Genomic DNA, 20458 nt, shown 5'->3' with positions numbered 1-20458 from the left:
AGATAGAAACGAAAAATGCTGCATGCTTATATTTATTATAAAAAAGTATTAATTACCATTACCACAAACATTTGTTTGATTACTATTCAAGCTTAAATTTAAATACATTTGTCAAATTACCATTATAACTAAATAATAGGAGGGAACTATCTTGGATAGTCTGATAACGCTAAACTTTAGCTACATAAGGTTCACATGTAGATCTGCGCGCTTCGGAGCCACAGATTTTATCCTTGGGACATGTCAGAATTAGCAGCTGTGCCATATTTAGTGTGTCGTTGGAATTAAGAATAAACAACTTGTACTCCAGCATTTTAGATTCATTCAGCGACAACATATACTAATGCTGCTGGAGAAGCGCTGTCTTTAAAGACATGCCTGTTACTGATCTAATAACTTCTGCCACGTTGTTGACCTGCATGCAACTGATAAAGGTAGTTGTTAGTTTACTCCAGGTTGGACTTTGAACGAGTTCTGTATAGTTAGTTATTAAAGAGAGATATGGCGCACCTCTACCCAGAGAATTTATTCCAGTAGGAAGTGGAAGTGGAAGTTTTATTTAGGCTCTTTGACCTGAATGATTGGTTTGTTGGATTCAGTCACGACATAAGGACAATACCTTTATCCGCAAAGAGGTAATCTAGTCTACACCAAGCTTTTTTCAACTTTTATTATCACCATAGTTCTGGTTAAGAGGTAAAACGTTGTGCACAAAATGCAGATGGCAAGATATGTAAAGGTAGTAATTCCTTCTCTGATGCCAAGATAAAGTCTTTCATCTTCCTGATTTAATCAAGTTTTTGTTAGAGACAATACCTGTACACTGCCTGGCCAAAAATAAAAAATAAAAAAAATAAACAAGTTGCCATCAGGAGCAGCTTCTCATTTCTTAACAGCCATGTGGAAAGACACATCCTATGGTCATGGAAAAGATGTTAGTCTGTTTAAGAAGGGTCAAATTATTTTCATCAAGCAGAGATCTAAGGACATGCAGAAACTACTAAAACTGGGTTCAGAACTGTTCAACACATTATTAAATACTGGAAGGATAGTGGGGAACCATCATCTTCCAGGGTCAGAAAAAAAATCCTGAATGATGGTGATTGGTGATCAGTTAAACGTTTGGTAAAAAAAAAAAAAAAACACCAGTAGAACTCAGGGCTACGATTAATACTGAAAGTAAAACCATTTCCACATGAACAGTATGAAGGGAACTCAGGGGATTGGGACTGAGCAGCTGTGTAGTCATAAGAAAACCACTACCCAGAGAGGCTGACCGGAGAAAAAGGCTTCAGCTTAGGGAGCATAAAGACTGGACTCTGGAGTGATGGAAGAAGGTCATGTGGTCAGGTCACCTGGATCTGATGAGTCCAGATTTTCAGGGTGATGGGAGTGAAGGGGGCGGATGTAGCTCAGGAGGAAATCAGTCGTCAGAAAGTCGGTGGATCATTTCCAGGCTTCCCCTGACTCCATGACGAAGTGTCCTTGAGTAAGACACTGAACCCCACATTCCCGATGTGCCTGTTGGGGTGTGAATGTGTGTGTGAATACGTGAATGTGACATGTAGTGTAAAGTGCTTTGAGTAGTCACCATGACTGGAAAAGTGCTATATAAGTACAGTCCAATTACCATCAGGGTAAGAAGAGAGGCAGATGAAGTGATTCAGCCATCTTTCCTAGTGCCTGCTGTACAAGCCTGTGGGGGAAGTCTATGATCTGGGTTTGCTGCAGTTGTTCAGGTCCAGGTTCTGGTCCAGGTTCAGGTCCAGGCTCAGCAACATTATGTGTCCAAAGAATGAGGTCAGCTGACCTGAATATACTGGATGAGCAGGGTTAAGTCATCTTCCCTGATGGCACGGCCATTGTTACAGGAATGTGGTTGATTCCTGTGATTAATTTTGTGCTGACTCTCTTTTTTGTTTTTTTTGGTTATGTCTAGTTTTAGGATTATTATTGATTATCTTTAGATTTCCAGATTGGTTTTATACGTGAAAGCTGCCATTTTGTTTTCCTTGTGGTTCATTTTCTCCTGTTTATGTTGAAGTTCAGGTGGTTTAGAAGTAGGTTTGTATTCTTTTGTGTATGTGGCGAGGTAAGTCATATCCTTGTTATTGTGTTTCCTGAACTTGTGAAAGTGTTTAACATCAGTGTAAAGTTGTTTAGTCCTTGGTCAAAGTGTTTCGGCATTGTACTTTTGTTTTGTAAATGTAAATATGGTTTCTATTATGTAAATGTGTATCACGAAAATGTAAAAGTGTTTCACTCTATCTAGCATTGTTTTGCCCTGCCCGGTCACCGTACTTATGTAGCAGTAAGGACGATGCCTTCAGAGGCAGCTTGGAAATCTTAAAAATACTTTAAAGACTGAGACTGTTACCGTTTAAAAGATTACTTGAAAACAAAAAGGCTCAGGATTTTGGCACAACACTTAATTAAATCTTATTGTTTAAAAATGAAACTTTACATCTCAAAAATCTAATTTAGTTTGTTTTACTGCAACAAAATTTCTCATTTCTTTCATATTAAGTCTGTAGAAAGATGGCTTCAGGTACCTTGGGCAGACACCTGGTGGCATGTCTCCTCAACGTTTCCGAAGCTCGCAGGAAAGACCTGGTGGAGACTGTGGCCAAGGCAGCTTTGTACAACACAGAAGGTAAGCTGGACAGACAGGGATAACTTCACTTACAACACAGCATTCAATAAAAGAGCTCTATCATGCAGTCTGGAGAATAACTTCGGATGTTGTCGTACTTCTGTCCTCTGTAAAGGCATCAGATGTAAACACTTCAGCTACACTGTGAAATATTTCTAATCAGTTTAAAGATGTGAAATGATTCAGCAGGTGTTAAACAGGAGGGGACCACAGTGCTGAACATCTTCAATGATCACGGCTACAACCGCTCTGTCATCACTATCGTGTCCAGTATCCACTTCATCAGTAAGTATGCGTTTTGTCCTCAAACGTCAAGGAGGATGTGATATTTTTGGAGTCTTTCTGCTCTTAGAAGGCAGATAAATTCAGCTTGCTCTCATGCTGCTGCTACAGCTGGGATGCAGTCCCTGCTCTCCAATCCTCTGAGAGGAAAACAATCCTTTAATAAGCTTTGTTACGGATTTAAACACGAAAAACTGAAAGGGAACATTTTTCGAGTGAAAATGGCAGTGAAATGCTTATCTTATGGAAGACTTGTCTGTGACATAATAAAAACAAAGCTGTGGTCGTCCCAGCATGCTTTCTATCATTTATCTGCGTCCCCCCCCCCCACTGAGCACGTCAGAGTTCTGCTGTTACCGTCCGCTTCGTGTCGTTTCTGATGAACTCCAGGGGAGGCTGTTCTGTCTGCATGTGACAAGGCGTGTGAGCTGATCGACATGCGAGCCCACGCAGGGGTCCACCCATGCATGGGTGCTGTTGATCTCATACCCATCTACCCCCTGGGGGAAGAGGTGGGAGTCCAGGACTGTGCTGAAGAGGCTCGAGGTGAGATGTTTTGTATAAGTGCACTCAGAAATAATTCCTAATGAATGAATCTTTTCATTAAATTGTGTCTGTTGTTTGTTCTTTGAACAAAACATGATTTTTAACAGAGACAAGTGGAAAAATCCAGTTTAGTCACGTAGAAATACCAGAGGTTTTTTGTACCTCAGAACAGTTTTTTTAAAATAATAATTTTCATTTTCTTCTTCCTGTTCAGTATAAAACTTGGCTAATTGTAATTTCCTGATACATACACACTCACTGTCCACTTCATCATGTCCACCTGATCAACTGCCTAAAGATCTAACCAGCCAGTCACATGGCAGCAACGCAGCACATCTAGTCATGTAGACATGATGAAGATGACTTGATCAAGTTTAAACTGAGCATCAGAATGAGGTAGAAAGGGGATTTAAGTGGCTTTGAACGTGGCATGGTTGTTGGTCTGAGTGTTTCAGAAAATGCTGATCATCTGGGAACAGCATCTCTGAACACACAACACGTCCAGCCTTGAAGCCACAGCAGCAGAAGACCACACTGGGTGCCTCCTGTCAGCTAAGAACAGGAAACTGAGGCTACAATTCACACACTCTTACCAACACTGGACAATAGAAGATGGAGAAACGTTGCTGGTCTGATGAGTCTCCATTTCAGCTCCACATTCAGATGCTAGGCTCAGAATTTGGTGAAAACATCATAAAAATATGGATCCATCCTGCCTTGGATCAACGCTTCAGGCTGCTGGTGGTGTAATGGTGTGGGGGACCCTTTTTCCCTACGTATGCCGCCTTTAGTTTGCTTTGGGGGAGATTAACTTTTGAAAGTTTTGAAAAGTAACACGACTGCTTCTAAAGGAATTAAGAAGGCAAGTAGCTGTGCACCCTGTCGCTGACTAAGGATCTATAAAATTATTTCAGCCAATTTTCACCATCTTCCTGTTTGTCTGCACTGGTGAGATTTGTCTTTTTGCACAGGTGCAGATTTTACAGCCTGGCTGACAACTGGAAATCCTCTTTGCAGTGTGTTCATGTGCTAGTTTGTTTGTTTAGACACTGTTCAGGCCCTAAATATGAGGTTGCTGTCTTCTGCTCTTCCCTCTATACAAGCAGAGGTTTTCCTAGTTTGCTTTTGTTAACATGATGCCAAGATGGAAAGACATCAGCACTGATCTTAGAAAAGCAACTGTTACTACCCATTAATCTTGGAAGGATTATAAGGTAATTTCCAAACTATCTGGTGATAAAGATTATTAACAAGTGGATAACATTCTGGAAATCTTCCCAGGACTAGACAAATCATGCTAAGCTCAGAAAAACTGCAAAAACCCTGGAGCTACATCTCAGGCTTTTTTGGAAGAGTTGTCAATAGAAAAACTCGTTTCCAAACAGAACATTACAGCTTAGGTTTACAAAGCCACCCCTGAATGCATCATAAGACTTCAGGAACAATGTTCTTTAGACACACCCGACCGAAGTGAGAATGTTGGAGTATGCTGTTTTTCGCATGACTCTGTGTTGAAGTTGGAGTTGTGAGCTCATCTATGGGGTTGTTGAGAATATGTCTGGTGGCAGATAATGTGACATCCTCTTTTGCTGTGTGTTGATTAGTCTCACATGTTACCAGTTGACTTAGCAGACACATGCCTTGCTGATAATAAGCAGTAACTCTGCCTCAAGTGTGCACTCTGTGAGTTCATCAGCTTGGTGAGAGTGGTAATTGGCAAGCATGGTTAAAAAAAACTGTGCACACATGCATGTGATATGTTGTCCATGTGTCCTTATTCATCCACCCATTTGACTGACATCCCCAGGTGTGTTGGGTCTCTCATACTCCTCTTGCTTCTGTGTTTCTGAAAGTGTGTGCATGTGATAATATGCGCTCCATTTGCTGGTTAGCTCTGACATGTCTGATCTTTTTCTGGCTCAGCTGTGGCTCAGGGACTTACAGAGAGGGTCCAGGGCACCAGTGCTTTCCTCTTTGGCTGGGCAGACTCCCCTCTGCAGCGTGGACTGGCGCACAGGAGGAAGGAGATGGGTTGGTTCAAGAAGACACCAGACCTGCAGGCTATCAGACCCGACGTGGGGCCACAACCACAGAGACGATATGGCCTTACAGGTGAGCTCGCAAGGACATGTAGAGACAGCTAGATTCATATGCTGGCACATCTGATAGGGTACACATTTCAAGCAAAAAATATCTTTCAACATCACTAAAAATTATTCGACCATTCTTCAAGACTTACTAAGTGTTACCTACAGTATCATCAGACAGTTATTTCACTCTTGTACTGAAGGTTTTTCTTGATGGGACTGAAAACTTAGGCCTGGGACACACATAACCATTTTTTGGCTGTTTTTGTCACGATTTTGCCTCTTCCCAACTACGGATGGCAAACGCCCAATTACTCTGACTCTTAAGATTTCTCTGTACAATGATCATTTGGTCTGTGGTGTGTTGCGAGCCGCTTTGTCCTGATAATCCGCTCTGAAAAGGGTCGTAGCCGACAATCGTAAATATTGAACATGTTCAATATTTCAGAGCCGATTTCTGAGGAACGCCAATGACTCCTGAACTGACTGCGTGGACGGTGATGTGAGCTGGAATGTATGAGAGCGAGCTGGCTGGGGAACAAAGAAGTAAATAAAGTCCGTGTTCACGCCGTCTCCAGTCTGTCTTTTTTTTCATTTCTGTATTTTTCTTTTAACAATAGTCCCAAGACCACCACCATTCCCTCGTCCAATATATCCTCTTCCATGCTGGGTGTTGTGTTTTTCGGTTGTTACTATGTTTCTTCTTCTTTGTTTTTTGCCAGTTGTTGCTATGGTTCTTCTTCTGCGTTTTTGTTAGATGACGGTTGGGCAGCATCGTTATGTGTGTGTTGTTCTGTGATTACATTATCGGAGCACACCACACACAGTATGATCAAAACTGATTTTTTATCTTCACGTATGAGGTCTTGACCAGAAAAAAAATCCCTATGTGTGTACCAGGCCTTAGGCTCAATAAATACCATCAAACTTCAAAAAGCTTCAACAAACCAGTGGGAAGCATGTCTTCCTATCATGTCATATTTTAGGTATCAAACACATCATCTTTAAGATGAGGACCACTAGTTATTTAGATTATCTATTCTATTTATTTATACATTGATATTGTCACTAGGGAAAACACTGTATTGATAGCAGTAAATCATGAGGAACCTTTTTATTTATTTATTTCCTGTCCTGTCAGACAGCTGTTTCTAACACAACAGAGTAACAGTGTTTTATAAACCTTGACCAGTAGGTGGCTTCGTGTCCACATGACACTTCAGTACATCAACCAATGAGCTGGAAAGCTTCAATGCTTCATGAAGCTTCATCTGAGCATCACTAATCAGACTGTTGGAACAGTGATGCATGTTTCTGTTGTTTTTTCTTGACGGTTGAAGAACTTGGTAAACTGTGGTAGTAGTGAACAGACATGGTAGTAACATGGTAGCAGGTAGTACTAGCAGGTGCTGATTCTATAGTCACATATTAGATTTATTACAAGTAAATTACTATTAGAAAATCATTATCAGATGCTAAACCTTTGACTGTGAAAGGAAATTTAAACGTGTCTTTGGCCTGATGATACAGTGCAGGTGATTCTACACCTGGGGTCTTATCTTGTATGGTAGATCTGGGCCTCTATTGCTCTGGTGCTCAAGGCCTGCTCCTGTGCACCTATGATCAGTGCCTCTGTGCTGTCTTTCAGTCAGGGGCGTTTCCAGGACCTGGGAACATTGGGGACTGAGCCCACACCATCGTACAGAAATCTCAGTGAACCAACACTGTAAAAAACACTTTTTATTTAAGCTTTCTTGAGCACTGTGTCACCTTGTTTAAAGCCAAATACTGCAATATGTGCTTCGATATGTATTTATTTTCAATCTTAAACGTGACAATGTAAACAAGATCTCTAACATCAGTATTAAACTTTTACTTTTCCAGACATCTGCTGTTTGTCTCCACAACCTGCTCTTAAGTGCACATCTTCTGCAACAAAAGGATGAACGTGAACTGTTTTCAGTCACTTGCAGTTTTCAAAATAAAGATCATGCTGTAGTATTTACTGTACCTCTCTATCATCTCATCTGTCTCTTCCTTCTTTCCCTACAGGCTTCATCACTTGTTTTCCTTCCATCATATTCCTTCTTTCCTTCTTTCACTTGCTGTTTACTACTTTTTCAGTAGTATAGCCGAGTTTAAACTAGTGGTATACTCTGATTTTTCCTTCCCAGTCTCAAACACGCCTGTCCTGGAGCAACACACACATACAAGAACCACCAACCTCATTAATACATAAAGTAAACACCCACACAAAGGTGAGACCATGAAAGACTGGTTTTGTGTTCCAAATATAAACATAATGTGAGCAACATAAAATGTAAAACACTCTTTAAAACTCTTTAACTACTGACCTGCCAGTGACCTGTAGGTGAACAAAAACATCAGTAAATAAATTTATAATAAAGCTGTTCTTTATATATCTATATTTAAACTAAAGCAGCATCTAGAAACCAAACATCCAACACTAATGGGAAAGCCGTTTCTATCTACAACACAAATGCATGCACGCATGCACACACACACACACACACACACTCACAGCAGCGGGTAAACCAGCAAAATACGTAGACTTCACCACTGAATTTAATGCAAATGTGTATAACAGGAAAGGGCAGGGCTAACGGTTTAGTACAGCTAGCTTAACCTTCGAAGTATCAAGTACTGTCACGAATGATCTGCCTAATGTTCATTTCATTTTTAAGACACACAGGGTATAAATTATTTGTGGTTTACCTGTTTCGTGTGTTGGCCAGAGTCTTGCTGTCCATTGGCAGCGACCACAACTGATGAGTTGTCTCTCTTCTCTAAATAATAAACCGTCTGATGTCCATTTTTGACCGCTAATGATGACCGCTCGAAATAACACCGAAGTTCAGATTAGGGATAAAACACCGGGCTGTTAGCCAACACGGAGGATTCCCCGCTTCCATAAAATTCCTCTGTGATTGGTCATGTTGTACCTGTGTTGCATTCACGTAAGCCAAGAAATTACAAAACTACCATTTTCTTTAATGTCATAAGGCGGCTGAGAGAATGTAAACTTATTCCTTCTCGGATGAAAAAACATTCGGGGCTTGATGTGAAATGTTCGGGGCTAAAGCCCGGAATGCTCAGGCCAGGCGACGCCCCTGCTTTCAGTCTAGCCCTTTCTAGCTATTGGTAGGATTTCTCGATATCAGCCACTTCAGTTATCTGTCAGTGGTACATCCCATGGAGGGGCTTTTCCTCCCATGATGGTTCCTCCATTACCACATGATCTGTTTTCCACTGCCTGAGACATTCACCAAGCACTTTGTCCGTTGAGGCCATTTCCTGATGTATTCAAGGATGTTGGATGTTTCATCCTGGATTGTGGTTGTGACACTCACTAGTCCTCTGCCTCCTTCCTTGCTCTTAGTGTACAGTCTCAGGGTGCTGGATTTGGGGTGGAACCCTCCATGCATGGTCAGGAGCTTTCGTGTTTTCACATCTGTGGTCTGTGGTGTGAATCTCTTCCTTTGGCCAGCTTATTTTTCCCGCAGGGTATCCGATGACCGGCAGGGCAAAGCTGTTAATTGCCCGGACCTTGTTCTTGCCATTGAGCTGACTCCTTAGGACTTGCCTTACTCGTTGGAGGTATTTGGCTGTGGCTGCTTTTCTTGTGGCCTGTTCAAGGTTGTCATTTGCTTGTGGGATTCCAAGGTACTTGTAGCTGTCCTCAATGTCTGCTATTCTGCTGTCTGGGAGTGAGACCCCTTCTGTATGGACTACCTTCCCACTCTTTGTCACCATCCGCCCACACTTCTCAAGTCTGAATGACATTCTGATGTCATTGCTGTAGATCCTTGTTGTGTGGATCAGTGAGTCAATGTCTCGCTCTCTCTTGGCGTACAGCTTGATACCATCCATGTAGAGGAGGTGACTGATGGTGGAGCCATTCCTGAATCGGTATCCATAGCCAGTCTTGGTGATTATTTGGCTGAGGGGGTTCAGACCTTTGCAGAACAGCACAGGGGATAGGGCATCTCCTTGGTATATGCCACATTTGATGGACACTTGTGCAATTGGCTTGCAGTTGGCCTCAAGGGTGGTCTTCCACTGCCACATTAAGTTTGCAATGAAGGCTCTTAGAGTCCTACATACATCTCCAAGCATTCCATGAGCCATGTGTGTGGCACTGAGTCATAGGCTTTCTGGTAATCAATCCAGGCAGTGCACATGGTATTCCAGGTTCTGCAGTCACGAGCGACTGTTCTATCTACCAGCAGCTGGTGTTTTTGCTCCTCTGGTATTTTCACCAATGCCCTTCTGTGCTGTGCTTATGTATTGATCCATGTGCCCACTTATCTTAGCCGCTATGATGCCTGACATGAACTTCCATGTGGTGGGGAGACAGGTTATTGGCTGATAGTTGGATGGAACTGTTCCCTTCAGGGGATCCTTCTGGATCAGGATTGTCCGGCCTTCAGTTATTCATTCAGGGTGGGTCCCATCCTTTAGCAGCTGGGTCATTTGTGCTGCCAGGCGCTCATGGAGTGCAGTTAGCTTCTTCAGCCAGTAGGTGTGAACCATTTCAGGCCCTGGTGCTGTCCAGTTTTTTATACCTGAGACTCTTTGTTGAATGTCTGCCACTGTGGTGGTTACTGGTTCTTGTTCAGGGAGGGTGCTGTGGTCTGCTCTTAGATCCATCAGCCACTGTGCACCGCTGTTGTGTGATGGCTCCTTTTCCCATATGCTTTTCCAGTATTGTTCAGTCTCCAGCCTTGGCGGGTCTGCCTGTTGTTATTACCCTGCCACTGAGAGTACACTCTAGCTGGTTGAGCTGAGAACAGCCGGTTTATTCGCCTTGCTTCAGTTTCTCTCGTGTACATCTTTGGGCGGGTGGCCAAGGCTTGGAGTCATTGTTTGGCAGTTTAGAATAGAATAGAATAGAATAGAAATACTTTATTAATCCCTTTGGAGAGTCCTCAGGGAAATTTGGGTACCAGCAGCAATACAACACCAACAGTAAAGCAGGACAAGCACAAGACACAATATATACAGGTACAAAGCAAAATAGAGGCAACAAGGTGCAAGAAAAGCACAAATAGAATGCAATAAATAACAATAAGATAAGTTAAATAAAACAATATAAACAAGCATTGCACACAGTAGAGGTGGTACAGATTCCCAGGTCACTATTGCACATATAAGTTATTCCAACTGTTTGTATGGGTTATTGTGCATGTGTTGTATCAGGCGGACTGCACACCTCCCTCTCCCCCCTCCTTCTCCCCCTCCTGCCTAATGCAGAGTTGTACAGTTTGATGGCTCGGGGGACAAAGGAGTCTCTGAGCCGGTTGATCCTACTCTTGCGGAGGAGCAGCCTGTTACTGGTCAGGCTTCTCTGTGCACTGATGACAGTGTGCAGAGGGTGACTGGCATCATTCACAATAGCCAGTAGTTTTTTTAGTGTTCTCCTCTCTGCCCCTGTCACCAGGGAGTCCAGCTTCATGCCAACCACAGAGCCCGCCGCCTGATGAGTTTTTCCAGCCTGTTAGCACACCTTTTTGTCATGTTACCCCCCCCCAGCAGACAACAGCATAAAAAAGCGTACTAGCCACCACAGACTGATAGAACATCCACAGGAGTTTCCTGCAGATGTTAAAAGATCCCAGTCTATGCAGGAAGTACAGACGGCTTTGGCCCTTCTTGTACAGGTGATTTGTACAGCATGTCCAGTCCAGCTTGTTATCCAGCCACAACCCGAGGTACCTGTAGTTGTCTACAATCTCCACCTTGTCGTCCTTGATGGTCACTGGACGTGGTTGTGGGCTGGACTTCCTGAAGTCAATAACCAGCTCCTTAGTCTTTGAGGTGTTAAGCTGGAGATGGTTCATCTGACTCCAGGAGACAAAGTCACTGACCAGAGTCCTGTACTCGTCCTCTCCATCATCCCTGATACACCCCACGATGGCTGTGTCATCTGCAAACTTCTGGATGTGACACAGCTCTGAGTTGTAACAGAAGTCTGAGGTGTAGAGTGTGAAGAGGAGGGGGGCCAGCACCGTCCCCTGGGGTGCTCCTGTGCTGCTAATAACAGTGTCAGATGTGATGTCCTTTAGCCTGACGTACTGCGGTCTCTCTGTGAGGTAGTTACCAATCCAGGACACCAAGCAGGGGTCCACCTGCATCTCCCTCAGTTTGTCCAGAAGCATCAGGGGCTGGATTGTGTTGAAGGCACTTGAAAAATCCAAGAAGAGGATCCTCACTGTGCCCCTCCCCTTATCCAGATGTACTTGGACACGGTGTAGGAGGTAGAGAATAGCATCTTCCACACCCACACCTGCGCGATAGGCAAACTGTAGGGGGTCCTGGGCCTGTTGCACTTGGGGCTTGAGGAGATTGAGGATGAGCCGCTCCATCGTCTTCATCAGCTGGGATGTAAGTGCCACCGGTCTGTAATCGTTCAGCTCACCAGCTGTAGACTGTGGTTGAAGACATGCTGGAGTGGTTCCCCCAGTTCAGCAGCACAGGTCCTAAGCAGACGAGGAGGCACTCTGTCAGGGCCTGCTGCTTTCCATGGGTGGAGCTTCCTCAATCCTCCCCTCACCTGTTCTGCTGTTATGTGTGGAGGGTGTTGAGATGGAGGGAAGGGTAAAGGTTGACAGGGGGGCTGCACAGGGGATGAAGTCAGGGAGGTTGTGTACTGCAGTGGGGGAGGGGGGACCGTGGGCTGGTCAAAGCGGTTAAAGAAGATGTTCAGCCTGTTTGCTTCTTCCACTGTCCCCCCCGCTGTTATGGCCTTTGATCTGAAGCCTGTGATGGTGTTGACACCATCCCAGACCTCCTTCATACGGCTCTCACTCAGTTTATCCTCCACCTTCCTTCTGTAGGTGTCCCTCGCCACCTTCAGGCATTGTTTCACCTCCCGCTGTGCTGATTGCATTGCCTCCCTGTCATGGTTCATGAAAGCCACCTTCTTCCTGTTGAGGGCAGCTTTGACATCTTGTGTTATCCAAGGTTTGTTATTTGGATAACAACGGACAGTCTTATTGGGGGAGACTACGTCCAGCGACAAGTTGATGTAGTCTGTCAGAGAGTGAGTCTGCTCCTCTATGTCCTCACTATGTTGTCTCAGCAGTACATCCCAGTCAGTGATGTCAAAGCAGTCTCTCAGAGCATCCTCTGCCTCAGGTGACCACTTCCCGATTGAGCGTGTGGTTTTAGACATCCTTTTGACCAGGGGGTGTACTGTGGCTGTAGGTGAACCAGGTTGTGGTCAGACTTTCCAAGTGGGGGGAGGGGGGTGGCTCTGTAGGCATCCTTCACATTGGAGTACAGCAGGTCTATTGTTCTGTTGTTCCTTGTGGGACAGTCTACAGCCTGGTAGAAGGAGGCCAAGGTAGAGTCCAGGGAAGCATGATTAAAATCCCCAGATATGACCATAAACGCCTCGGGGTGCTTTGTCTGCAGCCTTGCTGTTACTGTGTGTATCTTCTCACAGGCAGCTGATGCTTCCGCGCTGGGCGGGATATAAACACAGAGCACGATCACGTGACTAAGCTCCCTCGGCAAGTAATATGGCCGCAGACTAACGGCTAACAGTTCCAAGTCCTGGCAACACAGTTCCTTTTTCACTGAGACATGTCCTGGGCAACACCAACGTTTGTTCACATATATGATGAGCCCCCCACCTCTGCTCTTGCCGCAGGCGTTCATGTCTCTGTCAGCTCTCACAGCAGTGAAACCCGGTAGATCCACGTTAGCATCCGGTATTGCATCAGTGAGCCATGTCTCTGTGAAGATGTATAAGCTGCACTCGCGATAACTCCGTTGATTTTTCAGTGCCAACAGCTCGTCCATCTTGTTAGGTAGTGAGTTGACGTTCCCCATTAGCACAGAGGGGATCACTGGCTTGAAACGTCGTCGAGCAGCCTTTAGCTTAGATCCTGACTTGCAGCCTCTGTACCTCCTCCTCAGCTCTGTCGGTACGTTGTGCTGCATTCCGACATTAGTCTTCCATGCAAAAAGTTCCTCTCTTGAATAAACAAGACGACGTGCAAGTGCCATGCTAGAGTTAAAAAAATATTCAATAGGATATATATATATATATAAAATAAGGAATAAAACGATAAGAAAGAAAGAAAGAAACACTCTGGTGCGTAAGAGACACTGGTAAGGCAGCCGTCTCCTACAGCACCGTAAAAAAAAAAAAAAAAAAAAGTCTAGTGCTTGAGGTATGGGCATCTGGCTGTACCTCCTGGGTACCTGTTTTTTCATTGCACCTTTCTGGAGCTCTGATAGTTGGCTCACTTCTCTCCGAGCTGCCTTGATTTTAGCCTCCAACCTCCTCTTCCATGGTGTGATGGCTTAAGCCCCACAATGGTAATGTTCACATATTTTCAGTATACATTCAATTGCAGATAAATATTAGACAGTATTTGTATTTGTTTTACCTTGCATCGATGATTTGGAGTGCACACATATCAACAATGGAAGGTTATGTGCTTAACATGTGTCTTCTTGTTTTGAGTTACCGTGGTGGCGCAAGCTTCATTTCCTGATTCATGAAAGGCGTGGCAAAGGGCTGAGGAGCTTTAAATCTGGGCGCCGGCTCGTCAGGCTCTACCATGTGCTGCTGGATCATGGGGGGGTTTCAAGTTTAGTTAGTTTTGAGTCTTTGTCTAGTTATTGTCTTCCATTTTGTTTTCCCCTGTGTGTGTTATTTGGTTTGGCCAAACCACTATAAGTTACCCTCATTGTGTCATTGTGTTAGGTAAGTTTTTCCCTCAGTTAAGTATGATTTTGTTTAAGTTACACTTTTGAGTATTGTTAAATTTAGTTGACCTCTTTTAATGGCTGGCTAGTTTATTCATTCTTTTTGTATCTTTGGGTCAATAAAAACCCAGGTTTCTGAAATTACCTTCTGTGTCCTCACTGCTTTACTGCTTGGTCCCTGACACATGGTGGATATGTATCTATATGGTTGCTCATTTTTGCCATGATCTTATCTCTTAGGTCAGTCGCTGCCTTGCGCAGCGTGATTGTGCTTATTGGGGCTTCGTACCCAATCTCTGGATAGGGAGTTGTTGTTAACTCCCCCCTGACCTGACGTCCTGGCTCCCCCTTGCTGTAGCATTTGCGTTGTACCTCGTCAATCTCAAGCTGTGATAGCAGTTGCCGTCTGTGGATGTTGGAACGTTGAGCTACTGGTTGTTTAGCAGTGAGTGTTGATTGTGGGTTTTGAAGATTCCATATTTCCCACATTCTCTGCATGTGACCCCTCTGACTAGGGTTACTGGAGTAGTAGCATTCCAACAGAGCCTTGTTCTCGCCTCTCGTCCATTTCTGTCTTGTTCCAGTAGCCCACTTCTCGCTAGGGTGCTCTGGCTCCCCAGCACCTGACGCAGACCTTGTTCGACCGGGTGATGTCTGAGTCTCGTGTTCCCTTGTCTCTCATGTGAGGTAGGCAGTAGCGCAGAGGGTCTTGCCTAAGAACCCACACTAGGTGTTGGTAATTGCCACGGCTGGGATATATATATAATATATATATATATATATATATGTGTAAATGTATGTATGTATATATAAATGTGTATATATATATGTGTGTGTGTGGGTGTGTGTGTGTATGTATGCATATATTCTGCAGCAAGTGGCAGTGTATTAGATGACTCACTGATGTGCACTGAGTGGTGAATGTACAAATATACCATCCCCACCCATGAATATAGTAGAAAACAGTTGTCAAATAACCCTGCATGCGAGGATTAAACCAACCACACATGTTTACAGCACTGAAACTGCACCAGTTCTGGAGACTGGGAGTTTCTAACATTTCATACTGAAGTGCAACATAAAATACGCTTGAAGAGATAATCTTAAAGCAACCAAAAAGTTGCCATACTTTGAAGGTGTGATGTAAAACGTGTTTGTTAATGAAGTAAAAGAACTAGAATATGATAACCATCATTATGGCCATCCATCAACCATCCAGACCTCCATCCATCTGGACCATCCAGTGTAACATGATGTTTATCAGTGAAGAAACAGTTAGAAAATGAGTCATCACTTATTTCTGAACCCACTTCAAACGTTTCTCTGAGTGAACATTGTTTAAGGGAGGCCCAGAAACAGCTTTATGGACAGCTGCAGTCTGTGGAGGAATCTGATGGAGAGGTTCCCCAGCAACTTTAGAGACCTGCTGCAGCTCATCAGTGGCTTTTCAACAGCTGATCTCTGAATATGATGCATATTTCTGGTGGAGACGTTATCTGAGCCAACCCTTTTAAGTTCTGAATTACACACTCATATTTTTTCTAGTAAGAGGCTCTCTCTTGGATTTTCCTGAAATGTCCAGTGTTTTCATTCCTTTTTCAAGTCATTGCACTTTTTCACACATCTGCAGAAAAATCCTTCCTTTTCCCCAGAATGCATGGGAACCGGGACTGTCTTAATAATGTGGAACAACCTCCTTCAGTAGTTTCCCTTTAATAAAGCTTACTTAGAAACTCATGATCAAAACTTTCTGAGATTGTTATCAGTGATCGAAACAGATGGAGACACAAGATAAATTCAACACAGAAAAACTAAAAGCCAATTGTTTCATTTGATGGTATTTTGTTACCTAATCTAATCTGTTATTGGTTTCCTGTTGCAGGCTATGTGGCTCAAAACTCGAAACATCCATTTAACTAATAGTCTTGTAAGCTGAAGCTAATTAGTCACTTTGTAGGAGGATAAATTTGCTGGTAATCTCACAGCAGAAGTCAACTTTTACCCAATATTTAAGAAGTTTGTGTCAGCATTATATAAGTCTCAGTAGATTTACTTTAATGTAAACCAATCACATGTTTGAACCTGAAATCTGGACTTGTTTCTGGTTGTTCTCTGTGACTAAATGCCCGTTGCTTTCCATAAACTAATGCGTCCATTTACAGGTGTTGGGGCCAGTCCATACGTCATGAACTGCAACGTCACTATTGACACCCAGGACATCACCTTAGGACGCAGCATTGCCACAGCAATCAGAGAGTCCACTCCCGGGGGCCTTCCTGGAGTTCAGGTGTTGGCGTTGCCACATGAGGGGGCTGTTGAAATTGCATGCAATGTGGAGAGCTTGAAAGGGGACCCACCCGGTTACCTGGCAGGTGAACCTTGGCCATCTTTCAGCATTGACAGTCAGTCCTACTGTCATGCTCCAGCTTCCCTCATCACAGCCAGGGTTGCAGAGCTGGCAGAGGCGCAGGGGGTGGGCATGAAGGGCACAGCTCTCGTGGGGTTTGCCCCCCATGAGTGCAGGGGCTTAGCAGAGTTTGCACTGTCTCAAGGGATTGGTGAGTTCTGGAAAGAGCAACATAGAATCCGTATGTGAGCATGAATCCTCACCAAAACAAATAGAAGTGAAAATCTTAGATTGACGCCACTTTAATGATCTTATAAAATGAATATTTTTTTTATGCTCTGTCACAAAAAAAGGGCAATGACGGAGGATTCATACTGCAGCATGGGTGACAAGTCTCTTAAAAAACTGATATTTTCCTTGCTTTCCAAACATAAGACAAGGATAGGTTATGAACACAGAGCTGTTACAGCCCACTCAGCGGTGCCAGACTGCAGTAGTAACTCACTAAGTGTGCCATAACTAACATTTTCCCACAATATTTGTTTTTTTACATGAAGCTTTTCTTTAGCTAAAGGATGAAAACTGTCACTAACGTAGTGATGCTGCTTTGTTGTCTAGCTGTAGTTTTGCAGCATCTAATTCTTGCCTGGCTATTCATGATATGCTCCAAAAGGAAAAAATAAAAATAAAAACAGATGGAGAAACACAAAGTGTGACAGCAAATGAGGAAAAATGGCAACTCTAAACTGCAGCAACTGTAAACAGATCAAAACTTCCAGAGTGGGGAACTGAATCAGTAACCTTATTAATAGGCTGCATTGCTAAGGACCACACCAGTGTGATAATAACTGCTCAGAACTTTGTAAAAGTATGACTTCAGAACGAATTTGTTGGTAAGAACAGTTGGTGAATGAGGCTCTTTGAGTATTTAGTTGTTTACAGGTAAATAAAATGTTAATCTTTAAACTTGTAATTGCTTTGTAATTCAAACATTTACGTTAAATGATCAACTTCTTCTCAGATTAATATCTCCTTAGAGGGTCAAAAAGCTAAATCATTTCACTGCAAGTTTGCTGTTGTACACTACCTGTAGACCAAAGCAAAGTGTGTCATGAGCCACACCTGCCTCTACCTCTCCTCCTCACACCCAGCTCACCTTGTCTGTGAACGAATGTGAAAAGTGAAAACACAGGAAACCAACATCACCATTTTGTGGAACGTGGAAGTAACTTATAATGTTTATGTTGTTATTTACTGTCCAGGAGAAGCGCTAGCTGAGTCAAACTCTAGCCTCTTTAGGAGGGAGGTGGGAGGAGATGGCGATTCACATGAGCGTATATGAACGCAGATCCAGACCGGCTGATAAACACGGAGATGGACGTCAACACAGAGAGGATGTGTGACATCATGCTATAGATGAAGTTACACCTCACACACACATTACTTCTTTCAATCTGGAAATTTCCACTTATTGCTCCTTTAACGTCATTGTTACAACATTCATGTAAATGATTTAATGCAATGTGATTTTATGTGATTTTGTATTTGTACTAAACATATATGTTAAATAAATGATATAACATTAAAATATTCTCTTTCTTTGCTTGGAAACTTGAGGGTAAATCTTCATTTCCACATCTGTTGTTCAACACGTTTCTGCTCAGATGCAACATTTCCAATTAATCATCCTAAAAAGCTGAAGCAGCTATGGCGCCTTCTCATATGGACAGAATGTGTCTTTTCCTGTTTTGGAGCAAATGGAACATTTTACTAATGTTTACTGATGAGCCTCTGCTGATGAGATTTTTCCCATCCTTTTCCACTATCAGCCTTAGCTGGCATGACTCTGTGGGAGAGTCACCATGTGTGTGAGGAGTAGCTATTTTTATCCCAGCTTCACATGCTGAACCTCACAGAGCGACTCAGCACTATGGGAGCATTTCCTTGAACATGCTCCAGTCAGACTTTAACTTCTTCACAGGGTGCTGCAAGCTTATGATGCACAAGATTAACCCTTTAATAACGCTGTATCTGGCCAGAGTCCAGGTCAAGAATGAACAGGGGCGAGAAAATTCCACTCATTTCTTACATAAAGGGCAGTGTAATGCATTAAGTATGGCACATTTAAAGAGTCTGAGGTATGTATATATATATATATATATATATAAGCTTAAATAAGTACTGGATTAACAGCAGATGCAGTATTATAAAATGATGCTAATTTTACACCATATGGAAGAGAAATTCTAATCTATCTACATGGGCGCTAATCTTTTAAGCTTCACGCACACACTCATGTAGTATCTGAACTGTTCCTGTGATTGGTGCTTTGACATCAGTGGCCGAGCTCGATCTTCTCTCATTTTGTTGGGCATCTGACGTTACGATAGGTGGCCTTTTGAGGTAGAAACTGGGCAAAATTTATTGGTGTGTTTGTGTGTGTGCACCTCTTTGGATAAGCCCCCTTTCTGTGTAAACATTCGCTTCTTTGTATGCCATCCAGCTGAGGCTCTTAGAGACACAAGCAATGCACCCATTTAGCTTCATTTCATGGGCACACTGTACACAATTCGCTCTTCTTCTAGCCTCTGCATCCTGATGTACATACTTACGCATTTTACTCAATAGCTGGCACACATACACTCCCATACACTCAGCCTGCCAGGCTTGGCTGCATCAAGGCCTAATCTAGGTCACAGCATTAGCCCAGAGGTATACTGCTCTCCACACACACGTATAGTCATGCACGTTTTTAGATTCTCAAGCAAAGTCACATTTCTGCCATATAAAATCCAATTTGACTCATCTAATAGTTCCTCAGCTTAGCAAACACTTTACTTCCCAGCAAATCAAAGACTTAAAATGAGCAAATTTCATGTTTAAATAATAATAATAACAAAATAAATAAAACACCCTCCCCCCTCCCATCTCACACAAGCTTCACTGGTTATGTGACTTATAATTGTCACAAGCCCATCATTTCCTTGAATAAGTGCACCTCCCACTGCACACACTGAATCAGCATCCATTTATGAGACCCTTTGCCACTCAAGCCTAAACTAAATCTTCTCTTGTTTCCTTGTTTTGGTGTGTGTGTGTATAATCTGCCAGATTTGCGGGACTGGAGACCCATCTTTCAGCATGCCTCTGCAGCAGTTCAGCTGCATCTTTGCTGCAGATGCACCATAACACACCTTTAATATGAATTAGCCTGACAGCACATCATCCAAGATGCAACTGTGTGTCAGAGCAGAGACACAGAGCTTATTTCTCTCCTCTAGCCTTCTATAAATATTCCAAAGCTGTCTGTTCTCTATCACACTCTCTTCCTCTCTCACTGCCTTTATCTGTTCTCCTCCCCTCCTTTCACTGTTTGTCCATTTTTTCCCTCAATCTTTCCGCCTCCCACATCTCCCCAACCCCTTTTGTCCAATCTCCAAGAAATGTGTGTCTTGTCTGTTTGCAGTGAAGCAAGGACAAAATCTCTCTTGTGCTGCTTATTATTTTGGAGCCTACAGGGTTTGTTTTCCCCTTTCCATCATTCCTGCAGGGTCACTCTGTAATATGACAGGAATTTTTTTTATCATATTACATGCAGAAATTCCCTTTCCTTTTCCACATTTTTCCTCTTACAGCTCAGGTTGCTCCCTCATAAAGATGAGAGGTCAAACTAATTTTATCTTTTATCTGCTGCCAGTTAGCTGCAGCCAGTGCTGTCCTCCCTAACCTATCAGTGTGAGAAGTAAGCGTGCCACCTATGAAGTCAGCAGTGCCCAACCCCCACCCTGAACACATGTTTAA

At 43.2% G+C, this 20458-nt stretch overlaps 1 protein-coding gene across 3 annotated transcripts; it reads left to right on the top strand.

Annotated features, from left to right (window-relative positions):
• The first annotated feature begins 136 nt into the window (after positions 1-136).
• ftcdnl1 (formiminotransferase cyclodeaminase N-terminal like 1) lies at positions 137-17698 on the top strand. Of its 3 annotated transcripts, none has more exons than XM_042001433.1 (6): positions 137-434; positions 2528-2653; positions 2840-2938; positions 3326-3481; positions 5405-5593; positions 16473-17698. In XM_042001433.1, the coding sequence occupies exons 2-6, from the start codon at positions 2539-2541 to the stop codon at positions 16904-16906; spliced, it is 993 nt and encodes a 330-aa protein (XP_041857367.1). In that variant the 5' UTR covers positions 137-434; positions 2528-2538; the 3' UTR covers positions 16907-17698. The 3 variants fall into 3 exon arrangements, with proteins under 3 accessions (XP_041857367.1, XP_041857366.1, XP_041857368.1); XM_042001432.1 differs by having other exon boundaries at positions 140-635; XM_042001434.1 differs by having other exon boundaries at positions 143-635; positions 2843-2938.
• Positions 17699-20458: the final 2760 nt, after the last annotated feature.

Source organism: Melanotaenia boesemani, chromosome 12, assembly GCF_017639745.1.
Source record: "Melanotaenia boesemani isolate fMelBoe1 chromosome 12, fMelBoe1.pri, whole genome shotgun sequence".
Lineage (NCBI taxonomy): Eukaryota > Metazoa > Chordata > Actinopteri > Atheriniformes > Melanotaeniidae > Melanotaenia > Melanotaenia boesemani.
This window is presented reverse-complemented; position numbering and strand designations above follow the sequence as displayed.

Bases quoted from the DNA above. Each gene is read 5' to 3' on its own strand.
- ftcdnl1 (XM_042001433.1), top strand. From the start codon at position 2,539: ATGGCTTCAGGTACCTTGGGCAGACACCTGGTGGCATGTCTCCTCAAC. The intron at 2,654-2,839 runs GTAAGCTGGACA...GAAATGATTCAG, and splicing joins AGCTTTGTACAACACAGAAG to CAGGTGTTAAACAGGAGGGG. The intron at 3,482-5,404 runs GTGAGATGTTTT...TTTCTGGCTCAG, and splicing joins CTGTGCTGAAGAGGCTCGAG to CTGTGGCTCAGGGACTTACA.